This window comes from Giraffa tippelskirchi, chromosome 6, assembly GCF_054371585.1.
Source record: "Giraffa tippelskirchi isolate mGirTip1 chromosome 6, T2T-mGirTip1v1.2.pri, whole genome shotgun sequence".
In the NCBI taxonomy this organism is placed as follows: domain Eukaryota; kingdom Metazoa; phylum Chordata; class Mammalia; order Artiodactyla; family Giraffidae; genus Giraffa; species Giraffa tippelskirchi.
Genome location: NC_137280.1, coordinates 50,733,028 through 50,756,049, shown reverse-complemented (window position 1 = coordinate 50,756,049; position 23,022 = coordinate 50,733,028). Strand labels below are relative to the sequence as shown.

General features: G+C 38.8%; 1 protein-coding gene across 20 annotated transcripts in view; it reads right to left on the bottom strand.

The window, feature by feature from the left end:
* The window catches only part of ASPH (aspartate beta-hydroxylase), a 191,357-nt gene that overhangs the window by 87,162 nt on the left and 81,173 nt on the right, over positions 1 to 23,022 (bottom strand). For 15 of the 20 annotated variants that reach the window (XM_081501116.1, XM_081501118.1, XM_081501126.1 and 12 more), the window contains 7 exons: positions 22,590 to 22,646; positions 22,047 to 22,100; positions 21,560 to 21,592; positions 18,067 to 18,105; positions 17,502 to 17,537; positions 16,208 to 16,252; positions 2,936 to 2,977 (listed from right to left, as the gene is read on the bottom strand). The exons of 1 other annotated variant lie outside the window; for it this stretch is intronic. In XM_081501116.1, the coding sequence (XP_081357242.1) occupies positions 2,936 to 2,977; positions 16,208 to 16,252; positions 17,502 to 17,537; positions 18,067 to 18,105; positions 21,560 to 21,592; positions 22,047 to 22,100; positions 22,590 to 22,646 (306 nt within the window). The remainder of the gene's footprint in view (positions 1 to 2,935; positions 2,978 to 16,207; positions 16,253 to 17,501; positions 17,538 to 18,066; positions 18,106 to 21,559; positions 21,593 to 22,046; positions 22,101 to 22,589; positions 22,647 to 23,022) is intronic. 4 more of the 20 variants (XM_081501119.1, XM_081501122.1, XM_081501117.1 and 1 more) reach the window with 3 other exon arrangements.

Here is a 23,022-nt window from a genome sequence, read left to right as displayed (position 1 = left end):
GCGAGGCCTGTAAACCACCACAGATGGCTTTGGTTTTACTCTGAGAAAGATGTGGAGATCATGGAGGCATGTGAGCAACAGGCTACAACTTAGGTTTTAAAAGGGTCACCGTGGACTTCCCTGGTGGTCCAATGGTTAAGAATCTACTTGCCAATGCAGGTACAGGGGTTTGATCCCTGCTCTGGGAAGATTCCACATGCCTCAGAGCAACTAAGCCTACATACCACAACTACTGAGCCCAAGCCCTAGAGCCTATGTTCTGAACAAGAGAAGCCACTGCAGTGAGAAGCCCACATACCACAACTGGAGAGTAGCCCCTGCTCATCGCAACTAGAGAAAGCCCAAGAACAGCAACAAAGACTCAGTGCAAGCAAAAATAAAACAAAAAATAGAGTAAATAAAATTCTTAAAGAAAGTTTAAGGGCTTCCCAGGTGGCGCTAGTGGTAAAGAACCCTCTAGCCAATGCAGGAGACATAAGAGATGTGGCTTCCATGCCTGGGTTGGGAAGATCCCCTAGAGATGGGAATGGCAACTCATTCCAGCATTCTTGACTGAAGAGTCCCATGGACTGGGGAACCTGCTGGGCTACAGTCTATAAGGTCGCAAAGAGTTGGGACACGACTGAAGCGACTTAGCGTGCAAAGAAAGTTTAAAAGGGTCACCATGGCTACTGAATTGAGAAAGAGGATAGAGACAAAGGAAGATCAGTTAGGAGGCAAGTGGAGTAATCTGGCAAGAGATGGTGGTAGAGAGAGAAGGTGGCAGGAAGAAGCTCAGAAGAGAGGGTGGACAGGGTTTGCTGATGGAATGACAGGGAGGCAGGAAAGAGATTTGTAGGAGCAGTGTGTTTTCAGGGGAAGGTCAGGCGTTTCATTTTATACCTATTAAGTTTGATGTGATTATTAGATATCCATCAAGGGCATCAGGTAGCCATCAGGTAGACAGCTGGACATACTTGTTGAAGAGTTCAGGTAGAGACCTGGACTGCAGTTAAAGCAGTTGTCTTTGGCATAGAGCCATTTAAAGCTGCGAGATCAGATGGGATCATTAAGGGAGTGTGTGTAGATGGAGAAATGCTCTGAGGACTGATTTTGGGACCTTCAATGCGAGATGGTCAGGGAAACAGGAGCAACTACCTAAAGGGGCTGGGCAACAGCAAACAGTGGAGAGAGTAAGTAAGTCATGGACATAGTGAAAGATTGGGAGGTAAGGCAGTGTGGAGAGCTTGTGCGAATAGAAGCCCAGTCATCTACACAGAAAAGGCAGCCAACAGTTTCCAACATGGAGGAGAAAACTGTAGAATTCAGACATTATTTAGAAATGCGTAGGTGGAAACAACCCAAATGTCCATTGACAGATAAATGGATAAAGAAGATGTGGTACATATATACAACGGAATACTATCCAGCCTTTTTTCACAGTACTCTGAATTGTTAGAAAGAAAGACATGCAAATATTTCCATCTGTAAAGAAATGCAAAAGTGAAAAAAGAACATGTTTGAATAATCTTTGTACTCCTCACTCTACATTTAGCAAACCTTTGTGAATGCTGAATTAAAATGCTATTGGTTTCTTAAATTTATTGTTGAAAATGTTGTTATCAAATAACACTTGATATCACTCATATGTGGAATTTAAAATACGACACAAACGAACCTATCAATGGAACAGAAACACAGACTCACGGCCATAGAGAACAAACTTGCGGTTGCCAAGGGGAAGTGGGTTGGGGGAGGGATGGAGTGAGAGGCTGTGGTTAGTAGTTGTAAGTTTTTATAAATAGAATGGATAAACAATAAGGTACTACTGTGTAGCACAAAGAACTGTATTCAATAACCTATGATAAACCATAATGGAAAAGAATATTTTTTAAAAAAGCAATGCATATATATGTATAATTGAACCACTTTGCTGTGTAGCACATTGTAAATAAACTATATTTTAATTTAAAACTTAGATCTGTATATTACTTTAATAAAAAATTAAAAACAACCAGTCAGGGAAAAAACTCATGAACTAAATAAATGCCTAAAGGCTACGAAATTATGGCCAAAACCCTGCAACTTCATATAGTCAAGTACTGTTTACCTACTGAGTAAGTAAGATCTTGGCTCTTACGTGAACTGTATCTTTTAAATGTAAACACTGCTTTTATCTCTACAAACTAAAGCCATTCCTGAAACTCCAGTAATGTTTAATCATTGATGATTTTACCATTCAAATGATACTAAAAATATAACTGCTACTCTGTGACCATCCATATAATGTTTATAAATTTAACTTTAAAAAATAGCTCCTCACTCAACATTTAACAACCTTTGTGAACTTTGAATTAAAATTTTACTGGTCCCTTAAATTTATTAGAATGCCTCTATAATAAGCTCTTGGAAGGCAGAGATAATATTTTCTTTAGAGATGTAAATATTTGCATGACTTCCTTTCAAACAGTTCAAAGTCCCGTGAAAAAAGAACATATTCAAATAATCTTTGTACTTAGAACAGTTGTCAACAAAGGTGACAGTAATAATTAACATTTCCTTTATGCTTTCCCTGTGCTAGACACTGCTTTAGGCACTTTACATATATTTTCACTTAATTACTATTGTGGAAACAACAGTCTTATGGTTTCTGGAAGTTGGTACTGTTCTTATTATTCCCATATCACAGAAGAGGAAACTGAAGCACAGAGGTTGGGTAGTTCTCAAGATGTATATACAGAGTGAACAGCAAGACTAGCATTAGATGCTAATGTCTTCCTAGAGCTTTAGCTCTTAATGTTTATGTAGAATATTAATGTCTGTTGATAAAACCACTGAAATAATAAACACACTGGCAATTTATTTTGACTAGTATAGAAAATAAGATCATATTATTCACAGATAGTATAACTTCTCCTTATGTGTATTGAAAGGCTGTTGATTTTAACAATCTCACCTTTTCCTTTTTTTTCTGGCTCATCTGCTTTCTTATTTGTTTCTGAAAGGTAAAGACAAAACAAAATAAGTATTGTGAAAGTCACAATTCAAAATCTCGAATTATAGGACTATCTTTAAATGACTTCAAATATGAGTTCAATTCATAATATTTCTGGGATTAAGAGATACACACTATTATATATAAAACAGATAAACAACAAGGACCTACTGTATAGCACAGGGAACTATATTCAGTATCTTGTAATAATGTACAATGGAAAAGAATTATATATCTATCTATATATATATGACTGAGTATATATATATGACTGAATCACTTTGTGATATATATGAATATATACATCACAGAATCACTGAAAGTAATACAACATTATAAATTAATTATACTTCAATTTAAAAAAATTCTGGGCTAACAATTCAATTTTCCTAAATCCTGAATTCTTTACACATGTAATTTATTATAAAATATTAAGAATTTGAATTACTTGTAAAAGTCACCAAGCAGTAAGCAGGTATTGGGTGCCAGGCTGAGTGGTCCTGGTCTACATATAAGGGGTGATGGGGGCCATCTCCACCAATAATAAGTGCCTCTGTCGGTACAAACTGAGTCCAGAGAAGGCTCACTCAAAGCTTGTTCAATATCTTTATTGTTTCTTAAAGCCATACACTGCTTTATAACAGGGACTGTGTGCTTTAAAGGATTGTAGCACGCCATCCTACTGAGAACACTAGCCTGACTCCTCAAGGACTTCCTACATCTACAGGTGACCCACAGGGGTGCCCACACTGAGCCCAGGTGTGACACAGCACAGTTAGAGGTAGACCAGTCAATTTCAGCCCCAATAAGTATTTACCTAGTCTTTGAGAATTTCTAGGTACACATGTGTACAGTTGAGTTGCAGTGGGGGTGGAGCAGAGTTTGGTAGTCTGATTAAAAAAAAAAATCACAGGTTCCATCCTTTCCCCAGAGTAGACGCAAGAGGGTGTGGGTGTCGTGCAGGTTGGGTTCAGGGGTGCAGGCAACATCATTCAATTTCTTGATCCCCAGTTTTCAACATTCATTCATATAAAACATTTTAATTTTTGGAGGCAAGAGGTAAATCTGAGGCTCCTGATGCAAGGAGAGGATTTTTTATCAGTCAAGTGTTTCTCCTTTGAGACCCCCAGGGTAGAGGAAGCAAACCGACTCAAAGTGCACCAGGGTTGGTGCCAAGCACAAGACACATCTTTTGCCTCCTAACATCCTCTGCAGATGGGGAAAGAAATGGCAACCCACTCCAGTATTCTTGCCCAGGAAATCCCATGGACAGAGAAGCCTGGCAGGCTACAGTCTGTGGGGTCACAAAAGAGTCAGACAGGACTGAGCAACTAAACAATAACAACAACCCTCTGCAGTAGTTCTGATCTCCTTCTTCATGCAGAGGAGGAGGATGAAGCTTGACAAGGTAGAGGGTGTAAGTCGTCAAGGTCAGTGGTGTTATTTGACTCCAGAATAGACATTCTGTTCCCCATGCCAGTCTCTAATTTTGTTGAAAGGGAAAAAGAAGTGCAGGTCTTGACTTTTGCAAAGGGAGGGTTTTAAAAAGTTGGCTGGGAAACTTCCCTGGCGATCCAGTGGTTAATACTTCACCTTCCAGTGCAGGAAGTACGGGTTTGATTCCTGATGGGCGAGCTAAGATCCCACATGCCTCGCAGCCAAAAACCCGTAAAATAACATTAAACAGAATCAATACTGCAACAAATTCAATAAAGGCTTTTAAAAAATGGTCCACATCAAAAAAATCTAAAAAAAAAAAAATGTTGGCTGCCACACATTCCTGGTTAGTGCTTCAGGAGGCACAAGGATATAAGACTTCCTAATCTCTGTTGAACATTCTAGAATTTCTGATCTTATTAACTGCACCCTTGTCATAAAGGGCTTCCCTGGTGGCTCAGTAAAGAATCCGCCTGCAATGCAGGAGGCCTGGGTTCGATCCCTGGGTCTAGAAGATCCCCTGGGGAAGGAAATGGCAACCCACTTCAATATTCTTGCCTGGGAAATCCCACGGACAGAGGAGCCTGGCTGGCTACAGTCCATAGGGTTGAAAGAGTCAGACACGACTTAGTGACAAAACCACCACCATCATAAGGTTAGGGAGTGCATCATTTAGTAGGAGGCAGTCTTGGGTTTGAATAAACTCCGGGAGATAGTGAAGGACAGGGAAGCTTGACACAGGGAAGCAGTCCATGGGGTTGCAGAGTCGGACGTGACTGAACAACAACTCTTGTATCAGGGATACAGGACAGAAGAGAAGTATCAAAAATCTCGGTCTCCAAGAATCTCTCTTTCTGCGGTACCAGTGATGCGTGCAGGAAGGCTGGGAGTGTCCCTCACTCCAGTAATGTTACCTGGCATATGGCTAGTGTAATTTAGACAAATCAAGCATAAAATGCAAGTTTCTCAGTTGACTATAGAAAACTGGTGTGTGTTGGTCATGAAGACTTTAGAGCTGTCCACAAATCTTCCTGCCCCCAGGGAAACCAAGGAAGTAAGAGTGGACTGAACTGGTCATCTTTTTTTTTTTGATGTGGACCATTTTTAAAGTCTTTATTGAATTTGTTACAATATTGCTTTTGTTTTATTTGTTTTTTTGGCTAAGAAGCATGTGCGATCTTAGCGCCCCGACCAGATATTGAACCCGCACCCCTACATTGGAAGGCAAAGTCTTAACCACTGGACCACCGGGGAAGTTCAGAACTGATCACTGCTTAAATAGGTGTGGAAGGGCCGTGGCCATGTGTGCTCTCAGGAACCAGGGTCACCATCTTTTTTCCTCCTGTACTGCAGTTACCTAGGATGACAAGAGGTTGAGCTAAGAAGGCCTAGCCCAGATGTTCCAACCCTGGGGCAAAGGCCCCAGGTTCGGTCCCCTTCTGATCCCACTGCTTCAGCAAGTTGAGATCTGAAACAGGAGCTTGGGTGTGGAAAATACACAGAGTAGGAGATTTTCACCTCTGGGGCTTTCAGTGCTTAAATTTAACTTAGGTAAAGTTTTCAAAGAGCTTCAGCTTACCTCACTAGCATTCTGCATAATATAATAGAGTATGACTTTGCTGTTCTTTAGTCTTTGTACCTGGGGCTTTCCAGGGAAAACTCAAATGGCCCTCAATGTGCCAAAAAGGAAAATGATTGATAACACTTAACTAGATGCCAGGAGTTGTTCTCAACAGTTAATGCAGATTAAGCCATTTAACTCTGAAAGGTAGTTTTAATTCCATAGATAAGAAAAATGGCTTAGAGAGGCTACAGAATATTGCCAAGAGTTGCAGAACAATTAAGAAGTATTCAGAAGGCCACACTCTAAGATACTACACTCCGCATATTCCAATAGTGGGTGGTCCATACACTATGCTTAATCCAACCCAGAAAATGACAGAAGTACAAGCTTACCAGTAACTTAGATTTAAGTCTTAACACACACCCTCAAAGAAACAGAAACTACACATTTTCTAATGATGCTAACTTTTTCAACATTATTTTATTAAAGAAAACCTGACTAAAGAGAACAGGATCTTCATCTTTTGAAAACTGTCATACAACCATTAAGAAAAAATCATTTTTGTATATTCAGTTATTTTGAACCCTATCATTCCAGCTACTGTGCTAATTTGCCTACTGGCCAATATTTGTGGGCAAAACTAATTTCCATCCAGGTTGGTGTGTCCTGAGCTCCTAGTCACACTGGCATCTATTCTCCCTGCTCCAAGACCCAGCCATGGTGCTCTGCCTCTCCCTGACCGGGTCCTGTCTAAGTCATAAGGTCCCTGTCCTCTCTCTCCACTAGCACTTCCCCAGTCAGATCCTATCACGACATCACCTGTATTCTTACTCTTCCGTTACCTGACTGCCCTCTGCTTGCTCTTCGTTGCCCTCTAATTGTTTCCACCTTCCACTAGGTGCCCACCTGTACACTCTAGACTCTAGGCTGTGAATGACCTTGACTGGCAGGCATTGCAGCCTCTCTGACCCTCAGTCTCTTTGTCTGCAAGCACAGCAATAACACCCAGGTGCCTGGAGCCTTGACACCCTAACTCAGCACTTAGCATCGCCAGTGCAGCAAAGCGGGTCTGCTTAACCTTAAAGCTTTTTTGTTTCTTCTGAGCACCTTGAAGGAAAAAACAACACTTTCTAGAACCCCAGAAGCTTCGTCCCTTTGTGTCTCATTCTCCTTTACTGCCCAGAGAATGAAGATCAGAAGAGACTCTTCTGTTCCCTTTTGTTACTCAAACCCCTCTGTTCTCTCAACCAAGCTGAAGGCTAATCCTCACCAAGTGATAGTCATGGAGGACCAGAGGGTGCAGGTGAATGAGTGACCTCACCAGGGACTTATCAGAACTTCTAGGTGCCGGACAAAAACCTACACAGCATGATGCAGGGGCTATTTCATCTGAATTCTGCCCCTCAAATTGTAGCATCGTAGTAAATATTAAACAAAATAAACATTATCTACTAGAAATAGGTAAAGAAAGAGGTTGAAAGGTACTCCTTTGTGATTTTAGTCACCAAAGGTGCTAGGATACCCTGAAATACTAGAAAGTATAAAATGAGCCGATGTTGTCATGGAACAAAACAAAAAAATATATACTCTAAAATAATGACAATACAGAGAAGAATTCTTCTGCATTTTATTGCACTCAAATAACATTAAACAGAAGACATTTACATTATTTTTAGAAAATCCATTGATGTTTCCCAGCTTGGCATATATTTGTAAAGACAAGGCTCATCCATCAAGGTATTTGGAATTAGAAAGTATCTGAATATGACCACAGCATAATGAATTCTCAGTGTCCAGAGTTCTAGAGATGATTATATACAAAAATCCAGCAAAATTTATCTTATGCATTTATCAGTTCTGTCACTCCTGTTTCTCTAAAAAAATATGGCTTTATTAAAAAGTAGTGTTCTATAATTCACCATACGAAGTAAGAGCTTTATTAGATTTTTGAGTAGCAACTCTGTATTACCCAGATCACAGCTTCAGAAAGTTATTGCTCTTTTACTAATGCATTACTTTGGGCTTCACTACACTATGGTTAAGCATACCCTACTACACTGTAGTGATCTCTAATGATAAAAATATAAAATCTCTTGGATTTTAACCCTAAAAGCAGGAAAAAAAAAGTCACTTTATCTTAAAACAATGTGAGCGTGATCAAGAGCTCCTCTGACGTAAATAAAACCACATCTTAGGTTTTGTTCTTTTTTAATAGCTCATGGTCCTTTCGAAATGAGATGGTAGCTACCTCTTTTTCCTAACAAATAAGCATTTTCATCACAGCAACCATTTCTGAGCCACATACTAGCCACATTAAAAACAGAAGAAAGTCTCCAGCGTGGAAAGGAAAAGCCTCAAACTCTGTGAAAGCACAGGGAACTTCTGGTTTCTGAGCACTTTTCACAAACCCTGTTTCACTCAGAGGCAATGTCTGCTTGATAAATGGAGCAGGAATCAGTGTTGTACATGTTACTTTACCAGCCAAAGAAAGAACAACCTTTACATTAGGCACCACTAACTGTCATATTCTAAGATTTAAACAAATACCGACAGGACTACAGCTACTCTACAATCACCCCAATGTGCTGAAAAGCTTTTTTGCATGATATAACAGGCTGTTCCTTTCCTCTACATTCTAACAAGAATTTTAATTTCCTCCCCCCCTTTTTTTTTCTGAAAAATAAATTACCCATGATAATTTAAACTTTTTTTGAAATATTAAATTTTTTCTAATTAACAAGCTAAAGCTGCAGGAATCTCAAATGTTGAGTTTTACCCTGAATACTCAAAGCTAATATTGCCATTTTTTTAATAAAGGTATCAGTGCAGATATATACAACTCAGATCTTCACAGCTAATGATGGTCCCATCAGTGTTTTTCAGAGCCCTAAGACAAGGCACTCTTAGTGGCTTTAATTCATGTTTCACGCAGTGTACACAAGTCAGCTGACATAGTGTTAATTACTGATAAGATATATTAAAACCCTACCATGACAAGTGCTGCTATCTCATCAATGATTATTAATTACTGTCTGAGAAACACATATATGCAGGTAAGACTAAAAGCTGCATCACAAAAGGGAAAAGAAAAATCCAGTGGACCCACTAAGGCTATCAGAAAAGGACATGCAGGAATGTAACAATACGTGTGATTTTAGTTTCTTAAAAAAAAAAACAACACTAAAATGCCAGTGGACTATGGTTCATTCAAAACATCTTTAGTGTTCATTCCCAAAGATCTTGGTCTGCTCAGAAATTACTTCACAAGATCTATCCCAGCCATCTTTTGGAGCGTATGGTTAAGCTGGTCCTCTTGTGGTAGGTAGTAGGGGCAGTCTTTTTGAAGCTTTAAGTATCTGCAAAAATAAGGGGAAATCTAAATTAAAGGACCAACTAGACAAAGATAGCGAAACTGCTTCATTTTTACTCTACTTATAAAAAACCATCAGTGGAAAGTAAATGTTTTATTTCACTTTGTATTGTTGTTTTTAATGGCAACTGGGTAACAGAATGACTCACTACTTAAGAGTAGTTCTTGGGAGGGTTACTTGCAAAGCTGATAAAAACCCGAGGTTCTTTAAAGCATCTGAGAATTATAGTTGAATTTAAGAACGTCAGTCTTTTGAGAAATACACTCAATTTCTTTCTCCCATTAATGTTTTCACCATATTAAAAAGAAATGCAACAGAGGGGGAAAAATCTAGTATGGTATGTGAAACACGAATATAGGGAGGATTTTTCAAGGAACAACAAGATATTGTAAGCTGCAGTTAAAATGCATTACTTATAATCTTATATCAATTTTTCATGTTATGGATGATATAAGTGGTTGACAAAAAAAAAGCATATACTATTTTAAAAGAAGTAAAATTCATTCTCTAACTTTCAACAAACATTTTCTTATTCCAAACTTTAGCATCAAATTTATTTTACTATTACAGCTATGTTACGATTATGTTACAATCTATGTTACGATTAAAGTTAAAAAGGAGCTTGTGCACATGAATACCCAACCAAATTTTGATGTTATTTCTAAAACTGTATTATAGGCCTTCCTTTCCTCCCTCCTTCCTTCCCTATCTATTTATCTACATATGTGCATGTATATATAACCAGAAATTTCTATATAAGCCGAATTATTTGGTGCTAATGAGAAGCAACTGGAAATTATATATATACATTGATAAATCCAACAGAAATGAATATTTCCACTGAAAGACATGTATAATGTGTAAGAATGTTCATGGCAAATTTCTTCATAATAGACCAAAACTAGAAACATTCACTACAGCCATCAATGTAGGATGGAATTTTTAAATGGAATACATTTACAGTCAATAATAATAATAAGACCAATGACTCTACATAGCAGTGTGGATGAAACAGAGCAATGGAAACCAGTCACCAAGGAAGTGTATATATATTTGCATGTGTTGACTTGTGGATCTGTTCAATCAAATTCAAAGGCAGGCAAATCCATCTATGATGACACAGTCGGAACAGTAGTCATCTTTGGTGGGGTCATTACTGAGGGCAGGAGAGGGAAAGATTTTCCGGGGGCTGGAAGAATTCTGTGTTGTGGGTACAAGAATATATGACATGTACAAGTTCATCAAACTATATCATCAACAGGTGAGTACTTCCCTGTGTATAAATTACACCACACCAGAAAGAGTTTAAAAAAAAAAAAGTTCTCTTAGAATTTAAACATTAGCTGGACTGTGAGGAACATGCATTTCTATAACCTGCGCAATCAAAAATCCTGGAGACCATGGGAACTTGTTTAAAGTACAACACGAGTACTTATAAAAAGGCAAATAAACTAAAAGTTTAATTACCATTTTGAACGACTCAAATCTATGCCCCGAAGTATCTGAATCAGGTTTCCACCCAGAAGTAGTAGCTGCCTAAGTTGCAAACCCAACACCTCCATAGGCCAGTCGTCTCTGCACCTCTCTGTTCTTTCCACCTTCCTTATCTCCACTAAAGTTCCATCATTCATCCATTCAAGCCAGAAGCAAAGGACTCAAGCTAGACTTTTCCCCCTTAACCAGTCCGTCTCCCACCAAATCACCTGCACCCCCAAGGTACCTGAATCAATCCTGCTCTGCACCTCTGCCACTATTCCCAGCTCCCACCACTTGTGCTTAGACGAATATATTTGCCCCCTGACTGGTCTCCACCTCCTCGTGGGACTGCTCTGTTCAAATATGGATTGAATCATGCAACTCTTATGCTTGAAGTTTTTTAGCAACTTTCTTGTATTCTTAGTGAAAGTTGCTCAGTCATGTCCGACTCTTTGCAACCCCACGGACTGTAGCCCACCAGGCTCCTCTATCCATGGAATTCTCCAGGCAAGAATACTGGAGTGGGTAGTCATTCCCTTCTCGAGGGGATCTTCCCGACCCAGGGACTGAACTCTGGTCTCTTGTATTGCAGGCAGATTCTTTACTGTCTGAGCCACCAGGGAAGCCCTAGGCCTACATTCAAATTCTCAAACATCATTTATGGGACACTCCAAGAAATGCTGTCTTCTTAGCTGGTACATGGCACTCTGCCTTTGTCTTTGTGCCTCAAGCACTTGTGCCCTCGCCCCCCCACATGCCGGCTCCTTCACTTGGAGCAGCTCCTCTAGGCTCAGCTCCAGCATGACCTCCTGCTCTGCTCCCCTGGCCCCCACAGTTGAGTTGGTTCCCCCTCCTCTGGGTGCTGGCCTGTGTATCACTATGAGAGGTTAATGATGCCGTATTGGCTGTTGTCCTCAGCGGCACACCCACAGGTCTGTGAATTGATACCAGACAGGGACTGCATTGTTCACTGTGTGTCTGGGGCAGAGATGTACTATGCATGCCAAGTGTGCGTGCTTCAGTCATGTCCAACTCTTTTGTGACCCTATGGACTGTAGCCTGCCAGACTCTGCTGTCCATGGGGATTCTCCAGGCAAGAATACTGGAGTGGGTTGCCATGCCCTCCTCCAGGGGATCTTCCCAACCAGGAGACTGAACCCAAGTCTTCTGTGTCGCAGGTAGATGGATTCTTTACCCACTGAGTCACCTGGAAGGCCTGAGCCTGTACCATAGGAGCTGTTTAATATATATTTCTTGAATAAATGAAAGATCAAGTCACTAACAATAATATGCACATTAAGCTCTTATTACCATAAGCTAAGACCTCTAGAGCTGCCAGCTTAAAGCTGGTTGTGGGTCCTATTGATCCAATTAGAAAACACTTGATGACAAGCGGGGCATGAGTGTCAGCTCTGGACAGAGGCAACAGTGAAATCGGCCCCCCCGAGAGAATATTCAAATGTGGATGAGTTACAAATGTCATCTCCATCTTCAGAGAGAAAAGAGCAGCAGACTCAGCCAGAAACATTGATGTTCACACATCTTCATTTCAGATAGCACGATTATCATCACAAAACATAACATAAACATTTTTCCTGGCATTGTTGTTGTTCAGTTATGCAGCGGTGTCTGACTCATTGTGGCCCCATGGACTGCAGCATGCCAGGCTTCCCTGTCCTTCACCATCTCCCAGAATCTGCTCAAACTCATGTCCATTGAGTCGGTGCTGCTATCCAACCATTTCATCCTCTGTTGCCCCCTTCTCCTCCTGCCCTCCATCTTTTCCAGCATCATGGTCTTTTCCATGGTATGACAGAAAAATTGTTAAAAGAACCAATTAGTCAAATGGTCTTAAAGTATTGTATGGCAGGGAATATTATGCTGGTGAATTTCCTAAGTGATCTGTTCATAAGTCATTCAATTTGTGCTATGTATAGTTTTTTTTTTAATATTTTTTTCTTTATGTGGATCATTTTAAAAGTCTGTATTGAATTTTGTTACAATATCATTTCTGTTTTATATTCTGTTTTTTTGGCTCTGATGTATGTGAGATCTTAGCTCCCCAACCAGGTATCAAGCCCACACCCCCTGCACTGGAAGGTCTGGTTTTAAGCACCGGACCGCCGTCAAAGTCCCCATGCTATGTATAGTTATGCTGTCAGATTGCTAGAAATAGGCTGTGTGATATCAAGTAAAAATATGACTTTGAGGACAAGGTGAAAACCCACTAAGGGAGCAGAGGTTCCAAAATCAATATTTTGAAAAATGTGATATTAAAAATGACTGACTTCTAACATGAGCATGATCAATTTTTCAGATTGATTTTTTACTTCCTTTACAAAAGGATGCCAGCAAAGCACTTATGAATTTACAAATATAAACAAAAGATGGAAAAATTTAAGCTATTGGACAGCTTACTTTTCCACAATGAATCATAATTAATCTTCAACATTTCTGAGTCTTAAGTGAAAGGCTAATGCATATTAAGACAAAGATGCCTAAGGATACACTATCTCTACCACATCAAAACAGCACTCAGAACTCATCTGTTCTTAGGTCTTCATTTCTGTGAAATCCTCTAGAGCACAGAAGCTGAGAGTGTGAACTCTTGGAGCCAGAACACAAGAATCAAACTCAGTTCTAGCATTTATCAGCTCTGTGATTTCAGGCAGGTTCCTCTGCCTTGCTATGCCTCGGTTTTCTCATCTGTAAAATGGAGATATGAGCATTTCACTTCTTGGGTCACTGAAAATAATAAGGGAGTTAATTCATGTGTGTGTCAAGAAGTGCATGACACATATGATGCTTAACCAAAGTCAGCACTCTCCATCCCCTGGTGGGCAGCTGGATACAATAGAAAATCAAGACAATTCCTGCCCCATGGGATTATCCCAACAATATTATTATGAAATTTAGTTTGCTATATTAAGACTGTGTAACCTAGTCTTAGAAAGATCAGAGAAGGCATAGTAATCATCAATTGGATTCTGAAAGCCAGGAAAAAGTGAACCGATATCCAGCATCGTGCAGAGAGCCTCAATCTGAGTTTTCCACTGATTAAAGAATTTTAAAGATTAGAAGGTAGTAAGGAAACGGGCCCCACAATTGTTGCCACAGTTTCTGCATCACATGTGTCATTCAACATTATTGCAAAAGCAGTCACCTTACTGTACAAAATAGCAACTAATTCATGAATATTATTCTTTCATAAGATTGAATAATTAAATGATGCAACATAAAGTTAGACTAAGAAAATAACAGGAAATAAGCAAACCCAGTACAATCATTACAAGTAACTACTGCTAACTCTCCGCCTCACATCCTCCTTGGTAAAGGACAAACTATAGCACACAGTGCATCACTCAAATTTTTATGACACCAAATGACAAGTGACAACTTCTGGAGCAGGTCTGTCAGAATTCAGCTTCTCTTGATCCACCTCAAATATCAACCTAAAGTGAAAGAAAGTGAAAGTGATAGTCGCTCAGTTGTGTCCGACTCTTTGCGACCCCATGGGCTATTCAGTCCATGGAATTCTCCAGGCTAGAATACTGGAGTGGGGAGCCTTTCCCTTCTCCAGGGGATCTTCCCAACCCAGGGATTGAAACCAGGTCTCCTGCATTGCAGGCAGATTCTTTACCGGCTGAGCCACCAGGGAAGCCCCAATATCAACCTAATTAATTAGTAAATAGTAACAGCCACAGCCACCATTCACTGGGATCTCATGATGTGCCAGAAAGGATGCGTATGAATCAAATCTTCATTTTCATTTGCTTCAGCTGTTAAATATCTCATCAAAAAAAAGCACCTTATTCCAGCCCCCAGACCCTTCACCCCTGCAACCACTCCTTAGTATTTTATAATTATGTTCCAAGGAAATTTGGGGGCTCATTTATAAAACACCAAAACAGAAGTACAGAGCTTTTTGGTCAGAAAATAATATTATATTTTATACCTTCATTAAAGTCAGGTCGATATTAAAAAATATCAACTATAACTAGAAAAAAAGTGTTGTAGGCACTCATTACTTTTAGGAAAACTTATAAAACAACTTTCTTTAAAGGAATGGAAAGTAATCAAAATGCAAACTCAGTAACCTGCTCTGCATTCTCAGGTTAGAGACAAGGCACACTGTGACGTACTGCTCAGTAATACAGAGGAAATTACAAACGTAGGGCAAAAACATCAACCTTCCTGACTCTGTGCATCTTTCCCCAACACAAAATATACACATATGCCCAGAAGTTTTCGTGTAAAAGACCAATTTCTCCACGGATTTTGTTTCACATTATAATGCCAACAATGCAGTTCCTTCAGTATTCATATATATTATAAACGTACAACGCACAACAACTATCAAAACTTAGAACTACTCAACCATTAAATAAGTAAATATGAGACCTGTGGTATAACTAAAAATAGTCCTTGATTAGAAAAGGCTTTTTCCCCTTGAAATTGAGTATTTTGACACATTTTGGCAGGCACAATTATTTCTACCAAAATCAATACTTCCAGTGCACATCCTTGCTACAAAATTCACATGAAGCATAAGATGAAAAATACAAGTAAAAATTGAACCAATAAATAACATAGAAACAAAAAAAATGGAAATAAAACACAGAAACAAGAGGAAATACATTTGACAAAGAGATGTTGGAGAATCCTCACTTAATAAAACATTTTTTCCCACTTAGAGAATAAGAGGTTTATATGTTAATTTCTGATTACAAGAATAGTTAATGTCTTCTCTAAAAGGCATTTGAAAGCACAGACTTTGATTGAAATGGTGTCCCCATTTTTTAAACTCGATGATGATGAGAGGGACATGTTGCGGAAGGGAGGGAAAAGCAGAGTGATGGATGTAACACAGTGGGCTGGCAGGAAGGACCCCAGGGCACTCACTCACAAGTCCCAGATAGCCTGGACCATATGGGGTGCAAGGATGCTTTCAGGGAAGATGGGCAGTGCAGGAAGGAGCGGGGAGGACCAATGTCACTAATTTATGCACTATTCAATTTTCATCTGAAGGCAAGTCTGACCGCACATCCTCCATCAGATAGTCTGTCAATCAAAACAAGGAAAAAAACCCACAACCTAACTTCTATTACTATCACCATCTATGATAGCAAAAATCATACAATGTTTTGATCATGAACACTCCTCAAATTCTAGGTCAACCAATAAATACTAGACTCTGTCTGATGTGTATTCCCCATTACTTTGGCTCAAGTGACCTAAACACACAAAATTTTCCTTTTAAATTTAGGATAGGTATAATTAATCCTCTTCTCTCAGGAATTCTACTCTCCATAGAATTTTTTTCATACAGCATCTTTTAAATTAAACAAAAAAGAAAAAGGCAATACTTGTAACGAAATGCCATACCTGGTGGTACTTCTTGCTGTTCCTCTGCAGGGGGCATGTGTAGTTCTGAAATAATAAATAAATAATAAAATAAATAAAAAAACACTCCATTACAGATTGCTGTCCAGTGTTTAAAGACTACAGATCTTTAAGTTAGCATGATTATTTTTACAGACTTTTTGGGGATTTGATTGCAGTTTATCATAAAGCATTAGGTTTTTGCACCATCACAATAAAGAAAAATGAGCTATAACTTTGCAAAAGTTTGTATATTTCTCAACTGTCCTGAACCACAGGCTTTAAAACATTATCTGCCTAACTGACTGACCTCAAAACTTACTGTCTGGAGAAGGAGATATGAACCAAAACCCAAGTTTTCACCACAATTTTGCATCAGACTTGATAGGAAAGCTGTTGAAAGATATTTAAAGCATCTTGCTTCTTGTTAACCATACAAAAAATTAAATTCAAATAGAATCTTTAAAATGTATCACTATCCTTAATAAACTCATTTTTGAAAAATAATGCTCAAGGTAACCTAAAATATGAATATGAATTATAACATCTAGTCTTTTTTCTAGACATCAACGTACTTACAGCTAAAGAAACTGTAAGCCTCACCACCCAATGGTATAATGATATATTGATCTGATTCGCTCTATAAAATTACATCACATGTTAGTATTTTCATCCCTAACAATACAGTGGGTGGGCAGAAAGTACCTTAATTGAGACAGTATCAAGAAATAAAATTGTTATCTTTCCTTTTGTTCAAGATTTTGTGTAACAGGCTTTGGTCAAAAAGAGAATATTTTATTAGCATTTTCTAAAACTCAAAATATTTATGCAGCTATTTTAATCATTTTTCTTCTTGCGTTAATTTGCTTCTACTTGTAAGAATGCTCAAAACAGTTGGAAATATTTTAGCTAAAAGGGAAAAGAAGTATCATACATATTTTCTCCAACTGAAAGGACACAACTTTCAACCCACTTCTGCCCATGGATAACTCCTTCTCATGACACCACCTCCTCCTACTTAGGGCAGCCCTCTTCACCCTAATATGATACTTTCTACTATACAATCCTGATTTCATCTCCATCACTGCCTTTCTCATAATCTTCAATTACTTTATCATCTCATTGGTCACTAGCATGCCAGCCCCCAGTGAATTCTAACTCTCTTATTCACTCTCATCCTCTGAGCCCCTGAGCACTATAAAGACAGCAAATATTAAGTATGCAATAAATGCTTGTCGAAGAAATGAATTATAACTTTAATGTAAAAAGTAAACCAATTTCTATAAAATTAACTTACCTTCTAAAATTGTGTTTGAATTGTCTACAGCATTATCTAAAAAAAAAAAAAAATTAAGCACATCTTACATTAACTCACCTTCACAAGTTCTTTAAATTAATATATTCGTTTGGAGACCTAAATTTGACTCTTTTTAGGTTGGGGTTTCTTATAGAGAGATTCGTTAGAATACCAACTTTAATTTCTAAATTATAGTCAAGGAATATGTCAATAGGCTGGGGACGTCCTTGGTGGTCCAGTGTCTAAGGCTCTGCACTCCCAACACCAGGGGGCTCAGGGTTCAATCCCTGGTCAGGGAACTAGATCCCGCATGCTGCAACTAAGACCTGGTGCAGTCAAAAAATAAATAAATATTTAAAAATCAATTGATTTTAAAAATAGATTGGCATTATCTCTGCTGACATAAACCTTGCACCATAAACAGGATAAATATATCAACATGATCCAATTCCTTAGTGATTTAAGAATGTCTTGTATTTCTGACTAAACTTATCTTTGTTCCACAAGTTATACTCATTTTAACAAAAGCAAGGGGAGCTGACTTGCAGGAAGCTCCATATCTTACCTGAACTTTCTGTCCCTTCATTTTGCAATGGCTCATACACTACAAAATACACAGAAAAAATACTCCTTTAGCCCAGCTTCTCATTAAAACACAACAGCAGCCATATAGTTCAATGTTTAGTTTATTCTTGAACCTCTGCGACTTTATTACTAGTAAACGGCAGTTTACAGAGTACAGTAGGGAAGAGTTTGGTTCTGGGGTGAAACGGGCCTAGACTCAAACTATAGAGTAGCTTCTTTTAGCCAGAGCAACAATTCTTTATGGTTCCTTCTTGCAAAATGGGAAAAATTAAAGTTCCTCCCCAATCACTTGTTAACAGGATCCCATACTATGTTTACCCCTGGGTGATGCTGAATTTCTCTTTTGTCCTTTGTGACTGTAGTGGAGGTTCTGAGTTACCCACAGCTCTGTCTGCTCTTCACTCTGGATCCCAGACCTGGCAGATTTTCTACTTTGCAGAGTAAGCAATGCTCAGATGTTCCACCTGGGGCAAATGACCCTGCCTCCAGCCCCTGAGATGAGGGTTCTGCAGGCAGGTCTTAATCCACTACCTTAACCACAGCCCAGGGCTCACCTCTCTCTGCTCCACTGCTTAGGCTCTTGTCTCTGCCACCATCTCCCCTCGTGTCCGGCTAGTTCATAGCTTCCCTAGTCAGCCTGATTCCTGCTTTTCCCATCTTCCAAAATGCCTCAAATGTCCTCGTACCCTAAGAGCAAACTGTGTTATAGTCCTAGCACAGTTACAAATGTATTCCCCTTGATCATTTAATAAAGAAAAATATCGAGCATTTACTATCTTTTAGATATTATCCCCAGTGCTTCGGTAGAGTGAGGGACAGTTTTCAATAAATGGTTTTCTATCCTTCTGGTGGTGTTTGGAAGACAAAGAACAGTGAATACTCGCTCACTCTGTCACCGTGAGCTGTGTCCCATTTTAATACGCTCTTCTATCAACTGAAAAACAAAAACAAGCCCTTTCTTTTTGTTGCTGTTGTCATTTTTATGTTATTCATTTATTTATTTTGTATGTTTTTCTTTTTTATTGAAGTATAGTTGATTTACAATGTCTCAGTTGGATAGCAAAGTCATTAAGTTATACATATATATGTGTGTGAGTGTATATATATTATATATATATTTTTAGATTCTCTTCCATTAAGATTGTCCTTGTCCTCTCTCTGCTCCATTTCACAATCTAATTTCTTCAGAGTCATTTGCACATGCTGTCTTCTCACTTCCTCTCCTCAACCCACTCCAGCCTGTCTTTCAGCCCTGACCACATCCCTGAAAAGACTCCCCTAAGACTACCCATGAGCCCTCGTCTAACCCAGTGGACACTTCCTCCCTTTACTGATTCAGATCTCCTGGTAGCTCCTTCCCTAACAGATGCTCTCGTCCTTGGACTCCAGGGCAACCATCCTCTCCTTTGATTCCCTCCTTTCTCCTCGATCTTCATCATTTCACCTTCTTCTTAGCAGGCATTAAATGCTGCCTTTCATCAGAGTGCAGCCATAGCACCTCCTCTCATCTAGCTCTCTCCCCTCTCCTTAAACAACCTCAGTCTTTGGATTCAATCATGATGCATATTCTGATGATTCTCAGACTCAGTCGGGAATAGACTTCTCTTCTATGATCCAAATACCATCCATCGGCTAATTTGGTATCTCCCCTTGGATGGCTCAGCAGGCACTAACCGCATGGACAGACTGCTCATGACCTTCTGGCCCCAAACCTGTTTTCCAGTCCCACCTGTCTTTGGAAAAAGCACTCCATCCATCAGGCACATAAGCACAACAGTGGACGTGGTTCCCGATACCTCAGGTCATATTTTTACCTTGTTAACATTTTAAATTATATTTATTACAATATTCTGCCTATGAAGATATCTTTATTTTCACAACATCTTATTTAGCATTTTATCTAATTTTATACTTCTTTCAAATTTGATTTTAAAATTCTCTAGATCTAGTCTGCAACTTGCATTTGGAACATGTTCTTACCAGCATATTTGGAAAAACACAATAATGACTGGCAGAAATTAGAACACTATCTCAAATCCTACCTCTGCGTACAATTTTTAAATTCCAAATTCCTCTTTTCTCCTTTAAATTCAAAATCAAAAAGAAAACCTAAATGCATTCATAGTGTCCAAGTTATTTAATTTATTATACAAAATATTAGTCCCTAGAGATAGACTCTAGGATTCTTCTGATGGCATCCTTCATATCCCATTAGGACCTGTGGATGGTGATCTTGGTAGGCTCAAATCTTAAAAATCACGTTTAATAAATTAGCATATTGGATCTACACATAGCTCTTCCGAATTTTCTTCACTTGAAATTCACCAGCTAACATGAGACCCCAAGGTTTTTTTTGAAAGTAGAGACTTCATAGCATTCATATTTGAGCGTCAAGCCCTAAAACCATCCAGCACATAGGAAATCCTCCATATCCGACTCAAGACCTACACATCTTTTCATCCTTCTTGTTTCACAGAAAGTTACTCTCAAATGGCTTCTTTCCTTCTATGGAGTCATCTTTGAAGATATTGAAATAAGAAGGATCCACTGTTGGCTCTATCATTTCTTAGTCAAATGAATGTATGCAAAATTCTTTACATTCTCTGAACCTTACTTCTCTCATCTGGGGAGTAGTGAAAACATAACCTACTTCAGGAAGTTTAATGAAAACAGCATGGGAAGTGCTGGGGCAACAAGAGTAGCTGCAATAGCCTAAACCAGAATCTGATGCCAGAACTATTTTCTCTAGGCTGCTTTAAGCCCAGAATGAAGTTCTTCCATACCTTTCTCCATGGAGAGCAGTCATCTTTAATGAAATTAATTTGCAGAAGCAACTAGAGTAGTTAAACTCTCACTAAAGTAGTCTTCGCTTCCCTGATAGCTCAGTTAGTAAACAATCCTCCTGCAATGCAGGAAACTCTAGTTCGATTCCTGGGTCAGAAAGATCCTCTGGAGAAGGGACAGGCTACCCACTCCAGTATTCTTGGGCTTCCCTTGTGGCTCAGCTGATAAAGAACCATCTGCAATGCAGGAGACCTGGGTTCGATCCCTGGGTTGGGAAGATCTCCTGGAGAAGGGAAAGGCTAGCCACTCCAGTATTCTGACCTAGAGAATTCCATGGATATAGTCCATGTGGTTGCAAAGAGTTGGAAGCGACTGAAAAACTTTCACTTCACTTCACTTCAAAGTAGTCTTTAAGCATGGGACTTACATTTAATTTAAAAAGAGCCACAACTATAAAGCAATGAGATTCAATTTTCCTGAAAAATTTGTAACTGCTTCCTAAAGCAATGGCAGAACCACTGGAATGGATAAACCATCTCCCGAAGTAAACTCTGAAAACTACCCATTGATTGGGCTGCTTTAAGTTACGGTGTTTATAGCTAAAAGTATCACTCTCCATACTATACAGTCAAACTCTGAGTAGATTTTAAAAACAAGTAATAGCTAAACGTTAAGAAGCATTTTCAAACCTTGTTCATCATAGTCTCGGTAGGTGACATCATCTGCAAAAAAGAGAATAAAACCAAAATAAGTATTACTTGAGTCATTACTTTTTAGTCATTTTAGCTAAAAAGCACAACTAAATCTCCAATACAGAATTCTCTTCCTTTAAATATTTAATGACCACACAATCAGTGAGAAAGGCCTCTGCCCAAAAACAATGATAGGAAAGGGCAGGTAAATTATTTTCATAAAAATTTCTCAAATTGGCATAAAGCAAGACATGCAGAAGAAACATTAGGAATTAATATCCTGTTTTATTATGAGGTGGTGGTAGATGAGATGAAATATGAAAGCCTGAAAGTCTTTGAACAATCTATGCAAAGCAAAAAATCCCGTATTAGGCGTTAAAATTATCTTTGACCCATCAAAAGAAAAGTCATCATGTTAACCGAGCATTGCAACCATAGAGCCGGAAGTAATGTTTAAAATCTAATGAAAACATTCATCAAGTACCTGTTTCTTGGTACGTTCTTTCAGCATCATCTACTACTACTGGCTCACTGGGATCTAAAAAGAAAACATACTTTTGCCAAACATGAAAAAACACGCACGTTGCTAGACACTACTCTAAAATATTTACAAATTAACTCTAATCCTCACAATTGTGTAAGATAGATATTATTATCATTACTTAATAAAATTTAAGCTGAACAACAGGCCATAATTTCCTCTCAAGTCACAAAGATAAGAAGGAGCAGAATTAGACTTTTCACCAAATCTGGCTCCACTGTATCACACTGCCTCATTCATTCCCAAATATTCTTGCCAGTATTCTATTAATATTTACAAAATCCCCAACAGTGATCTGAAAAAATCTCCTTTTTCCCCATTTCTCCATGTAATATTCAACTATATTCAGAAATTTGTATAATACCTGGGCGGCCAAAAATGACTCAAGTATTATAAAGAGATCTCTATTTTGAATCAGAGTGAATCATTAACCTTAGGTGGAAATGACCTTGGCCACTGGCTAAAACAGAAACATACACTACAGACCTGCATTTTCCTGCTCATATATCATGTCTTCTGTATCTTGACTGTAGGCTGGTGAAGCTATAAATTAGGAAACAATTAGGAAATGACAAATATGTCTCAGAAAAGGACTACACTTGATATTTAAAACAGGAAAAGCACAATTTTTACTGGAGACAGAAATCAAATCAAAATGATGCTCAAACTTTCATTCATGAAACCAACAGGTACTAACTTGGTGCTAAATGCCAAATACAAAGATGAATAAGAAAGTTTCCATCAACAATGTAACTGAACCACAAAATCATGGAGCTATACTCTCACTTAGTAAATACAAATTCAATGACACTCACAGAACAAAAAATGAGGCAGAGACACAGAGCGGTGCAGTGAAGCCTCCTCCCAGGCACACAGCAGGCACCTGCCCAAGCAAGCCTGAGTGAGGACCCACATTCCT